The sequence below is a fragment of the Nyctibius grandis genome, chromosome 11, assembly GCF_013368605.1.
Source record: "Nyctibius grandis isolate bNycGra1 chromosome 11, bNycGra1.pri, whole genome shotgun sequence".
NCBI classification, from domain to species: Eukaryota; Metazoa; Chordata; class Aves; order Nyctibiiformes; family Nyctibiidae; genus Nyctibius; species Nyctibius grandis.
In genome coordinates this window covers 1,275,219-1,293,274 of record NC_090668.1, presented here as the reverse complement: position 1 = coordinate 1,293,274, position 18,056 = coordinate 1,275,219, and the positions used below count along the sequence as shown (strand labels likewise).

General features: G+C 56.0%; 1 protein-coding gene across 1 annotated transcript; it reads left to right on the top strand.

Moving 5' to 3' along the window:
* The first annotated feature begins 10,394 nt into the window (after nt 1-10,394).
* On the top strand, nt 10,395-10,880 carry LOC137668377 (twist-related protein 2-like). Its single transcript, XM_068409819.1, has one exon. The coding sequence runs from the start codon at nt 10,395-10,397 to the stop codon at nt 10,878-10,880; it is 486 nt and encodes a 161-aa protein (XP_068265920.1).
* Nucleotides 10,881-18,056: the final 7,176 nt, after the last annotated feature.

Here is an 18,056-nt window from a genome sequence, read left to right as displayed (position 1 = left end):
AGATCCTGTTTACTTCAAGCCTGACGTGGCTGGAAACATCTCGCTGAGCCAGCGCTGTGCCAGGACATGTCTCTTGGCCTCGCAGCTCCTTGACACAGCTCAGTGGTTTAAAGGCCTCGTGGGGGAGAATTTATTCTGGGAATAATTATATTTTAAAAAAATCTCACGGGTTGGTAGCGAGGTCCTGAAGCTGAGGGCTCCGAAGCTGAACATCAACCCCCCCAAAATGACAATTTATCCCCTATCTGCCCCATGCCTGGCAAGTGGCGTTGGCTTGGGACACACAGAGGATGGGACGGGCACCCCAAAGCCCACCAGGCCAATCCATGCGCCTCCTCCTTTCCAAATTGGATTTGGAGAAGGAACCTCTGAGAGAAGACCCAGCCATGGTCTTTGGGGGCTGATTTACAGAGGAGAGGAATGATCTGCTCTGCTTGTCAAGTCTGGATGGGAAAAGAAGTAATAGGCTTAAACTAGAGCACAGATGTAGGTTAGGTCTTGGGAAGGATTAGTGAGGGCAGCGGGTTGCTGGTGTGGACCGCCTGGTCCCCTCAGCAGGACAAACCAGATGGGCATTGGCAGACGTGGCAGCGGCACGTCCCATCCATCCTGGGGACAGAGGGATGCACGGGTTGACCTCTCCAAGTCTTCTCAGCTGCAGTTGTCCGTCACTTGACCTTTTATCCTAGCCAAAATCACTGAATTTGGACCCATGAGTGGTTTGGGAGTGGGTGAAGCGGGATGTAGTTGTCACGGCACATGGTGAGAGGAGAGGGGAGAGCCCCAGGGCGTTTGGGGGTACCACGGCACCTGGCTCTGCAGCCCACGTGTCCACGTGGCCCTGGACCAGCAGCTTGACCCCTTGCTGCCCTGCGCTGTGCAGCACGTCCCTTCTTTTAATAACCCCCTTGAAGTCACCTCCAGATTTTGCAGCTCGTGCCCTTGCCTTTCCCTCCTTTAAATCTTGCTGGGAAGCTTTGAGCTGATACATTAGCCCAATAAAGCCCAACAATCGGAGAGAAACCCAATCCTGCCCACACCCTGCCCCCCTTCTCCATCGAGATCAAACGGGGTTTAATCGGAATAGAATTTCCTTTCCCAAAATGAGTAAAATCTGTCGCTCGCCTCCGCCCCGCCAGCCGCTCCTCAGCCCTGGGCTGTGCACCCTGCTCGGTGCAGGAGCCAACATCTCCCCTTTCTGCTCACCCCTGTCCTGCTGCCAGCCCTGGCTGGACAGCCCATCCTTGCCCATGGCTTTGTCACCCCCGAGGGACGGTGGGGTCCCGCTGGGCTGTGCTGGGACACAGAGGATGGGAGCACCGGCCTCAGCTGCTGGAGCATCCAGGCTGCCCCTCCTGCAGAGCCTGGTGTCCTCCTGAGGACGGGGACATGCTGAAGGGCCATGGACCACTGGGACATCGCGGCAGCCCCGTGGCTGGTTAGCAAAGTCCCTCTGCAAACGCAAGCTCCTGCCATGGCGCTCAGGAAATGGGCCCCAAACCCGACTCCAAAGCCCCAGCAACTCGTTCCAGCCGCCGAGGGGAGAGTTTCCTTTCATCTCCAGCCAGGAGTTTAACCGGCCTTTCGTCTCTGCCCAGACAGGGCTTTGAAGGCTTGCAGGGTCCTCCCACATGTGCTGCTGGGGCTGGGAGTGGTGTCAGCTCCACGACCGGGAGGGAGGAGAGGGTGGAAAGCAGCACGGGAGAACAGTGGTGTTCCCTTTGGGAGATGCCCAAATGGAGCAACTGGAGGGTCCTTAGGAGGAGCCCTACAAACCATCTTCACCCTGGATGGTCACGAGGGGCTGGGGATATCCATAGGCTGGAGCACTGTGGGACGTGTCGGTCCCACAGGTCTCCTGGTGGTTCTGAACTTCTGTAAAGTCTGTTCCTCAGGCAGCTTAGAACGTCTTGGAGCTCTTTGGGATGGAGGCAGAGATGTTACCCCCTGCTTCACCAGGCTTTTGGAGGGGCTTTGGGCTTGGTGGGCCTGCTTTCTGCCCAAGACTGTGCTGTGGGGAGAGCAAAGGTCTTTTATACAGGTTGCAGAGATGGAGTTTGGTTCTCACTGGCAGCAAAGCACCAGTTCTGTGGGGAAGGGTCCAAGCTCTCCACCACCCTCTACTCCATCTCCCTTCTCCAGAGTCCTTCCTCCTCTTTCTGGCCCTCTGTGATGTTGATAACAGACCAGGGCACGGGGTGATGGTGATGGAGGGTGACGCTAATGGGTCTAGAGGCTGGGGGTGAGAGAGGACCCATCCTGTCCTCTCCCATCCCACCCAAGTCTGTGCTAAGATGTTGCTCATAACTCTGCTGGGAGCCGTGGGAAGCCACCAGGCTGTGAACGTGAGCTACCGACTCGCTCCAAGATGCTGGTGGTTTGCAGAGCTGCGTGAGGAAGACCCAGCAAGTTGGCTTTTCTGAGACCCCTTTTTTTCTCCATCCCTTGGGCTGGCATGGCTCCAGCTTGGCCCACGGCTCGAAGGGAGGAGACGCAGAAAACTGAGTCAGCTTTGAGTGCTTACCAAGTTGCTCACGTCAAAATAACTCCAGCCTTCTTCTGGGATGTGCCTCATCGGTATCGTCTGTCTGTCTGTCTGCTCCGTACTTCTGTGGCCTTATCCTGCAGGGGCACAAGGGACCAAGACCGTTTGGGTGCTGCTTAGGAGTAACACCAAGTGAAACGTCCCCTCCCACCTGGGGAAGATGTTCTTGGACAGGGACCCCCTGGGGCATCTTCAACCTCTGCCCTTCTGACACCTTAGTGCACAGATTTGCCCAGAGGCTCTTGTGCTCCCAGATTAAGCAAAACCCACCAGAAATGTTTGTCTTGTTGCTAACAGCAGTCTTGAACTTCGCTTTCCCACAAATACTTGAGCTGACGTTGGATCGCGTGGCTCTCTGCATGGGGCAGAGGGAGGTCAGCACGGCTTTGACTTACTGGAGCCTCTCCAGTTCTGCGCAGAGAGAGGTAACCAAACACCAAAACCACGTCTTTGCCTCAATCAAGTTCCTTTTAAAGCAAGAGACGAGGTTCAGTGCACCAGGGGAGTCAACCTGTGGCTTTGTTGGGATTTCAGGATCATGCGTAGGGGAGAGGGGAGGGACAGCATGGTAGCGGGGTGGCCAAGTGCGTGGCCATGGCCATGGTAGCTAGAGGGAAAAGGTACGTGAAGGATGGATGAGTCGATGGCTACATAGTATGGAGATGGAGTTACAGCTGCAAGAGGTGTCCAGAAGTTGGATGCTGGAAGATCTGAACCTGAAGCAGAGGGACGGGCACAGGGTGACCCACAGATGAGCCATCCTAAGGACCAGGAAGACACAGAAATGGGCTGGTGTGGAGGCCAGGGGTGCAGCTTGCAAAGACAGACGTGACTGTATTTCCTCTCGTGAGCTCCCACACTTTAGAAACTGCTTTTTGGGGGTTCAGAGCTGCAAGGGGAGGCTTGGATGCCTTTGCAGTGGGGCAGCAGGCCTGGAGCAGGGGGGGTTAGGCAGCATTTACACATTCAAAGAGGATTAAACCATGAAACTCCCTCGGAGCAGAAGGTGACCCTTTGGTTTCCCTTCCCGCAGACCGGACTGGAGGCTGTAGGATCTCCTGGCTGGGAGTGACTCACCGCAGGAGTAGCTGAGCTGATGACCAGCGTGATGGACCGATCCCACGCCACAGCCGTCGGGATCCTCGCTCTGTCTCGCAGTGAGTCACTGACCTCTCATCCTTGCGTTACTGGTGCTAGCCCAGGTCCAGCTGGGTACTGGGAAGCACTGGGATGAAATGCAGAGTTCCTGGTCAAGCCCTTGCCTGCAACGTGCTCAGAGCACGTCTCGTTTCCTTCCCCTTGAATGCATCAAGCACATCTGTGGCATCGCAGTGCCCTGTCCATCAGCCCTCTGGGACCATCGAGTCCAACCATGGCCCTGACACCACCATGGCAACTAGACCAGGGCACTAAGGGCCATGTCCAGTCTTGTCTTAAACCCCTCCAGAGATGGTGACTCCACCACCTCCCTGGGCAGCCCCTTCCAGTGGCTAATGACCCTTGCTGAGAAGAAATGCTTCCTAATGTCCAACCTGACCCTCCCCTGGCGAAGCTTGAGGCTGTGTCCTCTTGTCCTGTCGCTGGTTGCCTGGGAGAAGAGGCCGACTCCCACCCCGCTCCAACCTCCCTTCAGGTAGTTGTAGACTGCACTAAGGTCACCTCTGAGCCTCCTCTTCTCCAGGCTAAACCCCCCCAGCTCCCTCAGCCGTTCCCCGTAGGACATACCCTCTAGACTCTTCACCAGCTTCGTTGCCCTTCTCTGGACCACCATTGCACGGGGTGTGCAAAGCGGATGGGTCCTTTGGAGGAGAAACCTGGAGTAAAGAGGAAGAGCAACTGCTTGTGCTCATGTTTTACTATCAGCAGGAAAGCAGATCCAAGGGGAGGCTGATCCACTCCAGCGCTGCCTGGGACCGATGCAAATTCAAGGGCAGAGCAAGGTCACGGTCACAGGCAGGGTTTGGGCTCCACCACCGGTGGTGGCTGGAGAAGGGCTCGGCTCGGCCGCTGTGCCCTGGGCACGAGCCCACCACGCTCAGCTTTCCCCCGAGCCCGGGCTTGGAGGCTGCTTCGGTGGGAATTATTCGGCTGGCGGGGAGAGCGGGGAGGCTCTTGGCAGCGGGACCCAGAACATGGCGTTTTGCTCCTTTGATGGCCAGATGGAAACAGATGGGGAAGAAAGGGGGGGGGGAACCCACTTTCACATGTCGAAATTAACTGGAACAGGATGGTCGTCAGCACGGGGCAGTGGTTGGCATCAGTGGGCGGCACCGGGGCGTCCCTCCATCGCTCGGCCCCGGTGCCGCGGCTCATCCCACCGCCCCGTCCCCACTCCCAGGGCAGGGGCAACACGAGGTGGAAAATCACCGCACCCCATGCCCAGTCTCACCAGTAACATCACTGGAGAGACCTCCATCAGCCACCCCCATTCCCTTCTGCCCTCTCCAAACTCAAGGACGAGATGTGTGTGTGGGGGGGGTGCGTTTTGGTGGGGAACATCTTTTAGTTCTTAAAAAGTCCAGCGCGTTCCAGGAACATTATGTCACTTTGACAAGGAAATGAATGGCGAGGCCATCAATCAGGGCCGCGGGCGCGCGGATCAAAGGACCCCGCGGCGCTCGAGCTCCCTTTTACAGCCAGAGCCCTGCACGAGCCCCCTCGCCCATACTCCCCGCGGTTGCTGCGGCAACAGCACGCTGCAGAGGATGCTTCGCATTTTTATTCGCACCACACATGTTTCCACTCGAACGCCGCAATAACTAGAAAAACCTGCGAAACCGAAGCCGCTTCCCCAGCCTCCCGGGGCAGCGGCTATTCCTGGCTCCCTTTAATGTTCTCAATTTATTAGCATTATCCTCCTTTTTTTTTTCACGCAGGATAAAATAGAGATTATTTTTGTCCTCGCTAACAAAGGAGCTTGCAAAGGAACCCAACCCCCCCTCTGCATCGAGGCTCAGCCTCTGATTTTTTGCACCCGGAATTATTTGCAGGCGTAATCAGCTCCTTGGCCATCAAAGCGATGCGATGGACGGCACCGGGCTCACACATGGACCGTGTTAGCCCCAGCCCTCGGCAGCTTCACCAGCCTGCAAACCCCAGGGTGGAGCTGGGGGTGGCACTTTCTCAGCTCCCCTGGCCCAACACCAGCGTTTGCATCCAGCCTCTGCTCTCTGTCCTGTCCCAGCCCCGCTCTACCCACCAAGGGCAAGGTGTTGGGGAGGGTCAGGTTGGACATTAGGAAGCATTTCTTCTCAGCAAGGGTCATCAGCCATTGGAAGGGGCTGCCCAGGGAGGTGGTGGAGTCACCATCTCTGGAGGGGTTTAAGACAAGACTGGACATGGCACTTAGTGCCCTGGTCTAGTTGCCATGGTGGTGTCAGGGCCATGGTTGGACTTGATGATCCCAGAGGGCTCTTCCAACCTCATTGATTCTGGGATTCTGTTGCAGCCGTGGAGGCTGTTCAGGTTGAGGGCAGCTCTCTTGACCACTCCTCCTCACGCTGTTCCAGCAGATGCAGCCCTGGTTTATGCCACACAACACAAGAAAAATCACGGGTTCAACCTCCCCCTCCCAAACCCCAAGGATGCAGCAACCTCCTGTCCACCATCCTTAGACCCGTGGTGGTGGAAGGGCTTGGCTTGTTTTGCAACCAAGCAGATGGCAGAGGGGGGTCAGACAGATCCGGGACTGAGGACCGGTGAAGATCATCATCAGAGATAAAAACAGGCTCAGGCTGACCAAGATGGGCTTTCAGCCCACCAAAGGGTGTGGTTTGGAGGAGATGCCTCAGCCTCTTCCTAAAGAAACCTTGGCTTCCACCTTCACCCCACAAAAGAGCTTCCATCTGGGGTCCTACAGCCTCTCTGAAGGTACCAGTGTGCCTCAGCCCTGTTTTTCCAGGGGATGGACCCCTCCCTGCTCCCTCACTCCCTGCCCATGGGTGCTGTGGTGGTGTCCTCGCTTTCTATTTTTCACCTTTGGGGACATTTCCTACCCAAACAAAAAAGAAGCTGCTCAGGAAAGATGGACGCGAGCAGGAGGGGAGGTGGGCAGAGGGGCTGGGACATGGTGGGAATTCAAATCTTCCATCTGGTGGCTTCTCACAAGGCTTTTTTTTTTTTTCTTCCACATATTTAAGATCTGAAATTTTCACTGATCTGTCAAAACCAGCGCTATGAACCCCCCAGCTAGCTGGGAAAGCAAAGTTATTGAAACCAGTTTGGTGACTCATGACCTTTCCATGAAAAGTTTGTATTAATATTCCTCAAAAAAAAAAACCACTCACCGAAAGAACAAATTGAAATGTTTAAGAGAAAAATACTCTTGCCACAAAAACATCCAGATCTGGGTTAAAAAAAAAAAGCCCTCTCGAGCCATTCGGGGTGTTTAGCTGATCCTTCCTGCAGATCAAAGCTCATTGTATTGCTCTTGCTCAAGGATATCAGCAACAATACCCAGCTTCGCTGCCTTCCTCCACAACCATTCTCCAGCGAAATTAAATTAAACTTTTTCTTTTAAAAAGGAAAACAATTTAAAAAAAAAAAATAATAAAAAAATTCAGCCCAAGCCTCTGCCTCAGCTGGTGTCACTTGGCAGCGCCGAGCCCTCGGCAGGGCTGAGCCAGCTCCTCCAAGCGCGGGACCGGAGGACCCTGGCTCCTGCCTCAATCCTGCCCTCCCTGGCATATTTTTTTTCCCCTCGCCCTTTGTTTTCTCGCGCTTTCCCAGGCCCCTCTGATCTATTGTCTTTCCGCGTTATGAACATCTGATATTAGTCGCTGTCTTGACAACGCGGGTGTGTGAGTAATGGGTTGAGCCGATGCCTTGCTGGCACCGCGGCTTCGGTGAGGAGGAAGGAGCAAAGTCATGGAATCACAGAACCACAGACTGGTTTGGGTTGGAAGGGACCCTAAAGCCCATCTCATTCCAACCCCCTGCCACGGGCAGGGACACCTTCCACCAGCCCAGGTTGCTCCAAGCCCCATCCAACCTGGCCTTGAACACTGCCAGGGAGGGGGCAGCCACAGCTTCTCTGGGCAACCTGGGCCAGGGTCTCACCACCCTCACAGCAAAGAATCACCGGGCTCCATCCCGGCACGGCCAGGCATCAACTTGTTTCTGAGCATCTTCTACTTCTTTAAGCAATGTTGGGTGTTTTTTCAAGCATTGTTGGCTCCCAGCTGTGGCCATGGCCATCCCTGGCCAGTGGGGATGAGCGCAGGGAGGATGGGGCTGAGCCAAAGCCTTCTCCTATCCAAAATCATCGTCCTGCATCGCTCAGGTCTCCCTGGGACAGGGGCCGAGGTGGTTCTTTGAGGCTGCCATTTCACTTGGGCACCCACCCCACATGAAGGATGTTCAAGCAAAACCTGTGGAAAAATGTAAAAAAACCCTATTTATTTCCTTAAAATAGAGAAAAGCACCCGTGCGGTGCCGGCATCGCAAGTGAAAATGCAGCATCCGGGTGGGTGTAATGAGGAAGGCAAAGGGCTTGGAAAGGGTTTTGCTGTGAGCGCTGATGGATGATGGGATGTGCCTGGTCAGCAAGGCCACGGGTGCCTGGCAGGTCTGTGGAGCATGTTCTGAAGAAATATCTTGTAGATGAGCTTGAATTGTTTTTTTCTACTAGAAATGGGTGTAGCTTGCTTGAGCAAAGTTGGCCAAGTCACTTGCTCTTATTCAGCCCCACCTCAAAGAGCGGAGAGGCCATCCTCCTCCTCCTTCTCCTCCTCTTCCTCCTCCTCCTCCTCAGAATCACAGAACCCCAGAATCAATCAATGAGGTTGGAAGAGCCCTCTGGGATCATCAAGTCCAACCATGGCCCTGACACCACCATGTCAACTAGACCAGCTCCTTGGGTTGTAGGGAACAGGTCAGAGGTTCTTGACCAGAGGTTCAAGAGAAGACTGCAGTACACCAGGACAGGTCATTCAGGATGAAGATAATACTGACAAGATGAGAATATTAATTTGTTGCATGCAGCAAGACAATAAAAAAAAAGGGTCGTTGCCTTCTGAAGGACTTTCTCCCGCAGCCTCCTGGTGATGCTCAGCCTGAGCTGCTGCGTCCCCATCGCTGCCAGCCTGGGGGTAGGGGGGGATCCCACTGCAGCAACGGTGCAGGCTCATCAGTGCAGGAGAACTCTGGAGTAGGTCGTATATTTCTGTTAGTAAAATATATTATATATGGAAACTTTTTATGATGTGTTATAAAAAGGAGCTAATTTAAAAAATATCTGTACAGATAGATACAGGCATATGTCAACTCAACAATTTATGGTTTATTGATATTATTTTAATTATTTTGATGAATTACTGACACTATTTTAAACTCTATTGTTCCCATAATGCCCTTTTTGTGCTCTCATTATAAGACAGAAGAACAAAGCAAGATTTTAGCAAGGATTCTGGAGCGCTGCTGGGGGTGGACCCCAATATCCCCAAGGAGCATCGTGCCAGGACTTCAGTGTCCCTCCAAAGAGACTCAGGGTGAGAGTTCCCAATGACCAAGAGCAGGGAGTGATGCCAGGAGAGCACGATGAGCAGAGACAGCTTGGATGAGGTCAAGACACACTGGAGAAGGAACACCTTGGAGAGGGCACAGGCAAGGAGATGGGAGGTTAAAGGGGTTCCCAGAGGTGTAAGAGATCTTTGGGAGCGGGTGGCTGATGTGGGAGGATGGTGGCCCACCAATGGTCTCCAGTTTCATGTGCTGCTTCTACTGGTGTGATAACAGAGGGTTGAAAACTAATAAGGGACCTGTGCAAAATGTTTTACACCTTGGTAGTCTGAATCTGGACCTCCAACCTTGGCTAAAAGAGGATGCAGCTCTCCCAGAACTTCTGCAGGGAGGGGAAAGTGGGTTTATTTGTAGGCAAGGTCAGGAGTGGTGTAAGGAAGCAGTGGTGCTCATAGCACTTGATTTCCCAAGGAAATCAGGGGCTGAACCAGCTGTGGATCCAGCCAGGAACAGGGGCTGGACCTATCCCACCCTCCCTGTCTGCCAGAGCTGCCATATTTATTGGAGAGGACTATGACAGTGGGTGAGCATTGGCTTCCTTCTGTATAATAAGGGCTATTGTAGGCTGCCAGAAATGTAGACAGCGGAAGAGAGATGGAGGGATGGAGGGATGGATGGATGCAAACTCAAGATCATCTTGCATTATGCCATTTCTTAAGAGCAGTATGGATGCCCATCACTGTTGCTGCTTCCTTTGGATTCAGAGAATACCTGTATTTCTCCTTGAAATACCCATTGCTCCGCATTTCCACTTGAATATCTCACAGGTAAAAGTCTCCTGTTCCAAACTGGACGCATGAATATTTCTGGCTGGCTTTTGCAGAGTCAACTGGGCTTAAAAAAGGAAAAAAAATAAAAGACTAAACCCCAAAAAAGCCTCCGCTGGACTCCACGGCTGGTGCTCACGTTAGCATAGGCAACGTCCCCTGACATCTGGGCATCAGGCAGGAGCATCTGTGCCGGAGGGCTTGGGGGTGTCGGTGGAGGCGGGAGGGAGGAAATCTGGAACCCATAAGCTCCACTGATGTTTGCATTACGGCGCACGGCTGCATTGGTCTGCGCCTGGTCCGCCCACGGGCCTCCTCGCCCTATCAGCGAGAGCCATTCCCCAAAGTTATCCGAACGCCCTCCTCTCCGTAGCCCAAAGGAAAAACCAACCGAGCTCCTTGGAGGGCTCCGCAAGGCTTGGGAAATCCGGGGAGGCTGAAGGGTGGATGCTCCAGGCTGCACCTCTTGAGCGGGCGCTGGCTCCTCTCCAGGCCACCTTGCCCATGTGCCGTGGCCGTCGCATCTCGTGAGACCCCCCCCCCAGAGCCCTTCACCCAAGAAGATGAAAGAGGAAAGCATGTGCCCAGACTCCCCCGAAGGCAGCCTGGTCACCAGCGAGGAGGAAGGCGAGCGGCTGCACAAGAAATGCCTCCGCAAGCGCGGCCAGGGGGGCAAGGCGGCGGAGGACGGCGGCGCCCCGTCGCCGCAGGGCAAGCGGAGCAAGCGCAGCCCCGTCCCGCAGCCCTTCGAGGACGCGCACACGCAGCGCGTCATCGCCAACGTGCGGGAGCGCCAGCGGACCCAGTCGCTCAACGACGCCTTCGCCGAGCTGCGGAAGATCATCCCGACGCTGCCCTCCGACAAGCTGAGCAAGATCCAGACCCTCAAGCTGGCCGCCCGCTACATTGACTTCTTGTACCAGGTCCTGCAGAGCGACGAGCTGGACCACAAGGTCACCAGCTGCAACTACCTGGCCCACGAGCGGCTCAGCTACGCCTTCTCCGTGTGGAGGATGGAAGGGGCTTGGTCCATGTCCGCATCCCACTGAGCCGGGGTACGTATGGCCGACGCCTCCGCACGCCCCTCGCTCCTGCATCCTCGGTCGCGCGGGGGGAAGCGCCCGGCAGCCGTCCCCCTCCTCACGCTCCACGTGCGAGCGATTTGCTCTAACGAACCCCAGACGCCGGCGGGCGGAGGAGGTGGCGGTTCCCAACCTCACCGGGGCCGGCAGCACGTCGCAGGGGGCCGAGCAGCGGAGCCCTAAAGCTGCTGATCTCATTTAGCGGGGTCTGGTCCGGGGCAGGCTAGTGAAAGGTTTAAAACGAGGGCTTAAAAATCTGATTTATCCCCCCACGGTGACCCGGGAGGGCGCATAAATCAGCAGACACCCTCCTGGATGTGCCTGGGTTACCGAGGTGTCAAACCCGCACGAGTCCCCGCAGCCATCGGCTGCTCTCGGCCCCGCCGTGCGATGAGCCCAGCCTTGTCCTCGGCGGCTGGTCCCTGAAGGCGTCAGGTGGCCCTGGGGCCTCCAGTGCACCCAGCTCCCTCCCGTCCTGCTCCTAGAGCGCTGCGGATGAGATGGGATCCATAATCCCGTCGTGTCTCTGGGCGTCCTACACTGCAGGGAATAAAACACCGGGTGAGGATGCCGGGGCAGCGCGGTTTGCACCGCACCCCTTGTCTGATGTGCTCAGCACCATCCGAGCAGCCTCTCAATCGCCAGCCGAGCTGCTGAGGGGAGAGGGGATCCTATAGGATCCTATAGGAAAATCATCCTATTTTCAGTGCTTTAGGTCTGGTGGGGCTGGGAGGATGAGGGAACGGGAGTGGAAGGGTCAGTGACACGCCAACGTTTCCCGCAGCCCGGGAGCAGGAGCAGAAAGCTCCAGGGGACATTCCCAAGCTGTGGACTTCGGGGACACTTTATGGGAGCTCAGCCCAGCTCCCGAGAGTCCCTGTTGTCCCCTAAACAGGATCAGGGCTCATGGTTTCCCTCGGGCACTGACTCCTTAACCCCTGCCCTGTGTCCGCCCTGGCACTGGCAGTTCGGGAGCGCTGGGTCCTCTGGGGAAGCCACAGTGCAAAAAAAAAAACCCTTCTCTCCACTCTGGTCTTAACGTTTTGAAAGGCCAGAGGGAGCGGGGAGGGAAGGGGCCTTCCTGAGACAAAATAAATCACAGCAAATCCCTGCCAGGTGGCCCAGGTGATGCCTGGGCATTGGGGGACCCTCTGCCATGGCCGGTGTCCCCCCGTGAGCACTGCTGACCCTCCTGCCGTTGGGTTTTGCCACGTCACAGCCCTGAATTTCAGGCCGGATCCGCAGCTGTAGGTGCAAGCGCTGGCAGACGATGCTGACCAGCTCCCAGGGATGTTGCATTTAAGGCTGTGCCTCAGCTCCCAGGTGGATTTAGTTTAAGAATATGCCACATTTATACTCTTGTTTTCCTGCAAACCTTGCTAAGATGTCATCTAACCCACAGGAAAACCATCAGTTTTCTAAACCCATGTAGATCTCTCAATGATTTGGGGCAGACCCGGTTGTTTAAAGAAGGGTGGGAAGGTCTGTCCTTGCTGCCCTTTAGCCATGGCTGGGTGAGCCGGGGACACCATCCCCTTCGGGACAGCCAGCAGCGAAGCGTGGGGTCCTTGTTCTCACTTGGAGAAGTCAAGAAGCCCATATCCCCCCCCAGAGCGTCCCTCACCCTCGTTTCTGCAGCCCCGTGAATTTGCAGTCCACAGCCGGGTTATCCTGCCCCAGGGGACGTGGGGTGCCCCGTGCGTGCTCCCCAAAGACGGGGGCTGCTCCTGCAAGAGAGGTGGGAACAGCCCAGCAGGACTTCGGGTCCCTTTGGCAGATGATTTTTAAGAGTTTCAGCATTGCGTTGTGCTGACGAGCTGTGCGGGTCGTTAAAGCCCAGCTTTAATGAAGCATTTTCGCCATGTGGGGTTTTTGAGTGCCCTCCCCATCGCCCCCAGACTCGGGGGTCCGCTCCCGGGCGCGCGTGTGGGCTGACGATGCGGTTCTGCGTCCCGTCATTGACGTGTAGACCTTTTTATTGAGACTGAGTGCTTGGCAGGACTTGTGTCCCCATAAATAGAGGAATTAAAGACCCTTTAGCGATCCTAAAGACCCTCCGCTAAATGAAAAAGCCTCCCTGTAAAACCCCTCGTGTCCTGCGAGCGCGGGACTTCTCGTCGCTGGTTAATATTCATCCCAAGCGGCTCCGGCGCTTGCCTGGAGGCAAAGAATCCTTCAGCTGAATAGATAATAACCTGCGTTGTGCCAACCTGCAGCGGGATTCGGGTCCCAATTAGCAGCTCCCGGCTGGGCAGGGAAGCGATGGGAGGAGGATTTGCCAAGCAAAGGGCAAAAAAAGAGGGAACAGCCCCAGGGGAAGCGGTGCTGGCGGGGGGAAAGGCTGCGTGTGTCTCTCCCCCGTAAGTAATTTACCCCAGCGCTTGCCGTGGGACTGGGATTTTATAATGTAAAGCAGCCAACGTACTGGGCTGCACTGGAACCCAGCCTATTAAATATCAAAGGGCGCTGGAATCGCTGGGATGTGGATGTGCCCTTGTTAACCAGGAGCCATCAGCCGGGGAAAGAGGGACTGAGCCCTCAGGCGAGGAAAATAACGTTTGAAGTCCCCCAAGCTCGTGGTTTTTCAGCGCATTAAAATGGTTTCTTTTCCTGCTGGAGGAGAAAATGAGGCCGGGAGCTGCAACTGCTGGGGGGGCAGAGGCTGGCGGAGCGGGAAGGGGTGACGTTCCTTGCCCTTCATTTGTCTCCTCGGATTTATTGTCTTCCTCGCGTTGCCCTCACTTAATTGTCTGTCCTGAAAGACCTTGGATAAATCTTCCCTTTGGGGACTGTTGCTCTTGCTTGGAGTCTGCTTTGTCGGGTGGATGTTTCATTTCCTTTTATTTATAAATACGTCTCATTGCACAGTATTAAAGCACCACGGAAGGAGCTTGGGGAGAGCTCCCTGCCCTACTCAGATCTGCTCAGAAAACACATTTAAAGCCGAGGTCCCTCCGCAGACTGGCACGAAGGCACGGCCCCGTCTGCCTGAGCTGCCTTCCCATCCTGGGTTAGTCCTGGGTTAGAGCCAGCCCAGGCACTGGGCTCCTCCTCAGCCAGGTCCAGGGGGGTGAGGAGCTGGGAACCACCTCGCCTTCGCTTTTGGTTTGTGTTCCCAGAAGGGATGAGGAGTTGCCCAGACTCTGGGAAATCCATGTCGGGGTGATTTTCCTTTGTCCACGGGGGGCCAAGGGCTGTGTTACACCCCAGCCATATGCCAAGCTCCCAGCCATGCGCTCGGGCAGGGGATTTACCCCTTGCTCTGGCGTGGAGCAGGTTTAGAGGCCAGAAGTCTCCTCCAAAGGCTGCTGTCAGCCCCCACCAGCGCAGAGGCATTTGCCACGGTGGCTGCAGGATGGGCAGGTAGAAGAAGACACGTGTGGTGCCTTGAAGGCTCCGGCTTTGGTGCCCTGGGGCGGGAGGAGCTGCCGTAGATGAGGGGTGTGGGACATCCCCCAAAACCCCAGGGCTGACCTCACACTCCGGGTAAGGCTGCAGGAGCCGATGGGGCTGGGGATGCTCAGGCTGAGCTCAACCAGCCCATGTGGTGCTGGGGGACGCCCCGATGGCTGGGTAGGAGCAAGGGGTGGCATCACCTCGGTGTCCTGGAGCCAACCCGGAGCGGGGAGAGCCGCAGGCTGTCCTTCCATCCCTCCCCAGGTCCTTTGGCACGAGAGCATCAAGCACAAGGTCATGTCAAAGGGTGACTGGGGCTGTGCTAATGTCACTGTTAGAAAAGCCTTTTTCCAGCCAAAATTTCCACTTTCCTATTAAAGAACCCAACACCGACCCTGCCCAGGGGACCAGGCTTCTCTCCCTCGCAGGACTGCAGGCTCCCAGCACTGCTCAGGTTTAGTTAAAATTAAAATAGAGATAAAATTACAGCATCAGCCCTCGCGAGCACGACAATGTCTGCGGGTTTACGGCCCCCGCGAGGAGCCCCGAGGAAAGCCTTGGAAATGAGCCCGTATTTCATCGCTGAATGTCACGGAGATGCACCTGGGAGGTGAGGGGGAACGAAGGAGATGTGTTACCGAGACGGGCTTCGCATTTAATTTCCTTTTATAGGGCTGTACCTGAACGGGGACGAGGGTGTTATGGCAGCGGAGGGAGGGGAGGGCGGTCGGCAGCCGGGGCGGTGAGGATGGGCTCGCAGAGCTCCCCAGCTTCGTGCTCTGGTCCCCACCAGCCCCGTGACCGTCCGTCCCCGAGCTCTGCACACTCGGCGCAGGGCTGGGCTCCTCGGGAGGCTCCCGCAGCCCTCGACAGCCTTCAAAGCCACTCCGTGAGCGCGTTATTTGGCGTCAGACCTTGTTGGCTTGGGATGTGGCTGCGAGATAAATATTAAGGTTTCCAGGGGCTGGGTTGAGATGCTCGTGCCTGCGATTCCCGCAGCCCAGGACATCCCTGTGCCACCAGGCATGTGCCCAGTGCCCATCACAGCCCGTTCGGACGCAGTCCCCAAGGCTCAGCGATGGGACACATCAGGCTTCGGGGATTTTTTTCTCTCTCTACTGCAGGCTCTGTCCCGTCTGTGAGCCCCGAGGGCAGCGCTGCCCACAGAGGGTGGGCAGGGGCTGCCCCCAGCAGCCCCCCGGCTCCGTCTGCATTGCCTCAGCCCTGCCTGGGGCTGAATTACTGGAGGGTTTGATTTATTCCTCTCCAGGCTCCTCTCCGGAGAGTTAAAGGTCTGAGCTATTGCACAAGGAAGGATTAGAAAAGCAGGAGGCAAAGCTGGGGCGGGGGGATGAAGTAAAACCAGAGCCCTGGGGGCGATGGGGAGGGAGCCCAGAGAGTACCAGCACCAACAAAATCCCCTCGCCCCCCATGCCCGGTCCCTCGAGACCTGCTGGAGCCGTTCCTAATCCTGCCCAGCCCTTGCAGGAGCCATTTCCCAGTGCCCAAGGTCCGGGTCAACGGCCCCATGGCCCCTGGCTCCAGGCTGGCGTCGGCTGGAGGCGCCCGGCGGCTCCGCGGGGTCCCCTCCGGCGTCGCGGGGTCCCCTCCGGTGTCACCCACCCTGGGGACAGCCTGTCATCCCCCGGGCTGGCGAGGGAACAGCTCATCGTGGGATAACACCAGTCCTCCCCGCGGAGGGGAGGGAAGGAGCCGTGAGCCGTTCGGCTGCTTTCCATCTCTCTGTGCTCCCCGAGAAGCATATTTGGGGTAAAAAACTGGGATTTTTTTCTTTTTTTAAACCCTCATGGTGCCTGTCTCAGGTGTGGGGCCGTTCCCAGCACGTCCCACGCAAACCCTCGCGCCTACGGGGGAGTCTGCGAATGCAAAGCACGAAGGCTCCGGAGCCAGCGACCGAGCGCGGCTCTTCCCAGCCCAGCGCCGGGTTTGGGGTGGTTTTGGGAAGCCCCGAGCCAAACCCTCGGTGACTTGGCAGCGGGACTGACCCTGCCTGTCTCCCTTTAGGTCTCACGCCTCGATGGAACCAAGCAGCAGCTCGCCAGCGCCCGGGCACCCAGACCCAGCCACCCTGCTCTCCTCCAGCACCCGAAACCCGGCAGCAGGAGAGCACGAGCCCCGTCCCACCCCACCAGCCCCAGCGCGAGGGGCTGCTCTGACCCCCTCCAGACCCCGGGGCTGGGGCAGAGGGACCCAAACCAGGACCCAGACCAGGACCCAGGCGGTTTTGCTTGGAACGATGCTGTGTATGAAACTCTTTAGGGTGTAATTTATTTTTTTTTGACTTATGGTTAAGAAATAGTCGAGTTCTCTCCGGTACCAGCCGCCTGCTGCCCGAGCCTGCAGGGAAGCTGCTGTCCCCAGCTCAGTGGGGTCCGTGCCCCCCGCATCCCCCCGCTGCTTGCACCCAGGACCGGGCAGGACGATGGGAAGGGCTTGTCCTGTTCCTCGCTGGCCTCATCCTCGCTGCTTCGAAAACGCAGCATCCAAGGGTTTGGCCGAGGCTGGAGTGCCCAGAGCAGATTTTAGGGGGGCTGCTGAACCCCTCAGCAACCCCCGAGGCTCCTGCCGCCCTCCGCTCCCTCGTACCCCACGGACGTGCCTCAGGATCACCCGCTCTGTGGGAACAACCCGATTTCTCTGAAATTATCGGAAAAATTGGGCTGGAGCTGTTCCACCTCTGCCCGCGGGAACGGGGGACTTTGGGGAGCGCTTGGGGTGGGGGTTCAGGCTCTTTTGGGGGTGAGAATGAGTTGGGGGGATGCAGAGATGGTGGGGGGTGATGGAGGGGGGGGTTGGGGTTTCTGGCCGATCCCAATAAAGTCCAGGGGGAATTTTCCAGGGTCGAAGCCTCGTGTTTCCTAAGGAAATGGGTGGCACAGCCCCGCGCCCTCTGGCAGCGCTGGGATTTGATTAAATTGGGCAAAAGAGAATCAGGGATTTTTGCTCGTTATAGCAGAGAAAGGAGGAAAAAAAAAGTCCCTGTAATTGGGGCTGCAACAAGCACATAAGCCAAAATAATCCAGGTCGCAGAGAAGCGCTCAAGAGCAGAGGGTCAATTAATTAGTGATGGTGCTTTATTACCCAGCAGAGAATCCAACGGGACGCGACAGCAAAGCTCCTACCACCTTCTCTGTCATCCTCAATTTTTATGTACACCACAAGTGGATTCCCTGCTCCGGGGAGCTGATGGCAGCCTTTCAAAAGATCTGAATGTACTTAAAAAAAATAAAAATTCCTTTAAAAATAGGGTTGCGTTCGTTAACTGCGTCAGAGGAAGTATTTTACACGTGAAAAAATGAAAGTGCCTTTAGAAATATAAATTTTCTTTCAAAAAAATACAATGTGCTTTGAAAATAAAGGGGAAATACCTCTTTGTGAAGTGGAGACTCAGGCTTCCAACCCTGATTTTTAAAAAAAGGGTAAAGTATCTTTTAAAAATTATTTTAAAAGTAACATTTTGTTGAGTTTTTATTTAAAAATCCTTATATTGAGTTATTTTTAAACAAGCAAAACAGCCCTAAGGACAAGAATTTGAGCCAAGGCCTTGGGGTTTTTCAGTGCTCACAGTCGTGGTCATGGGGGCTGTTACCAAAGACACAAAGTTTTGGGGGGAAAAAGTGTTTGGGGGAAGGAGGGATGGACGTGGAGATGTCCTGGCCCTCGGCACCTTCATGAGTGTTGGGGAAAAACCCACCCAATAACCCTGTCCCCGAGGGATGGCCACCC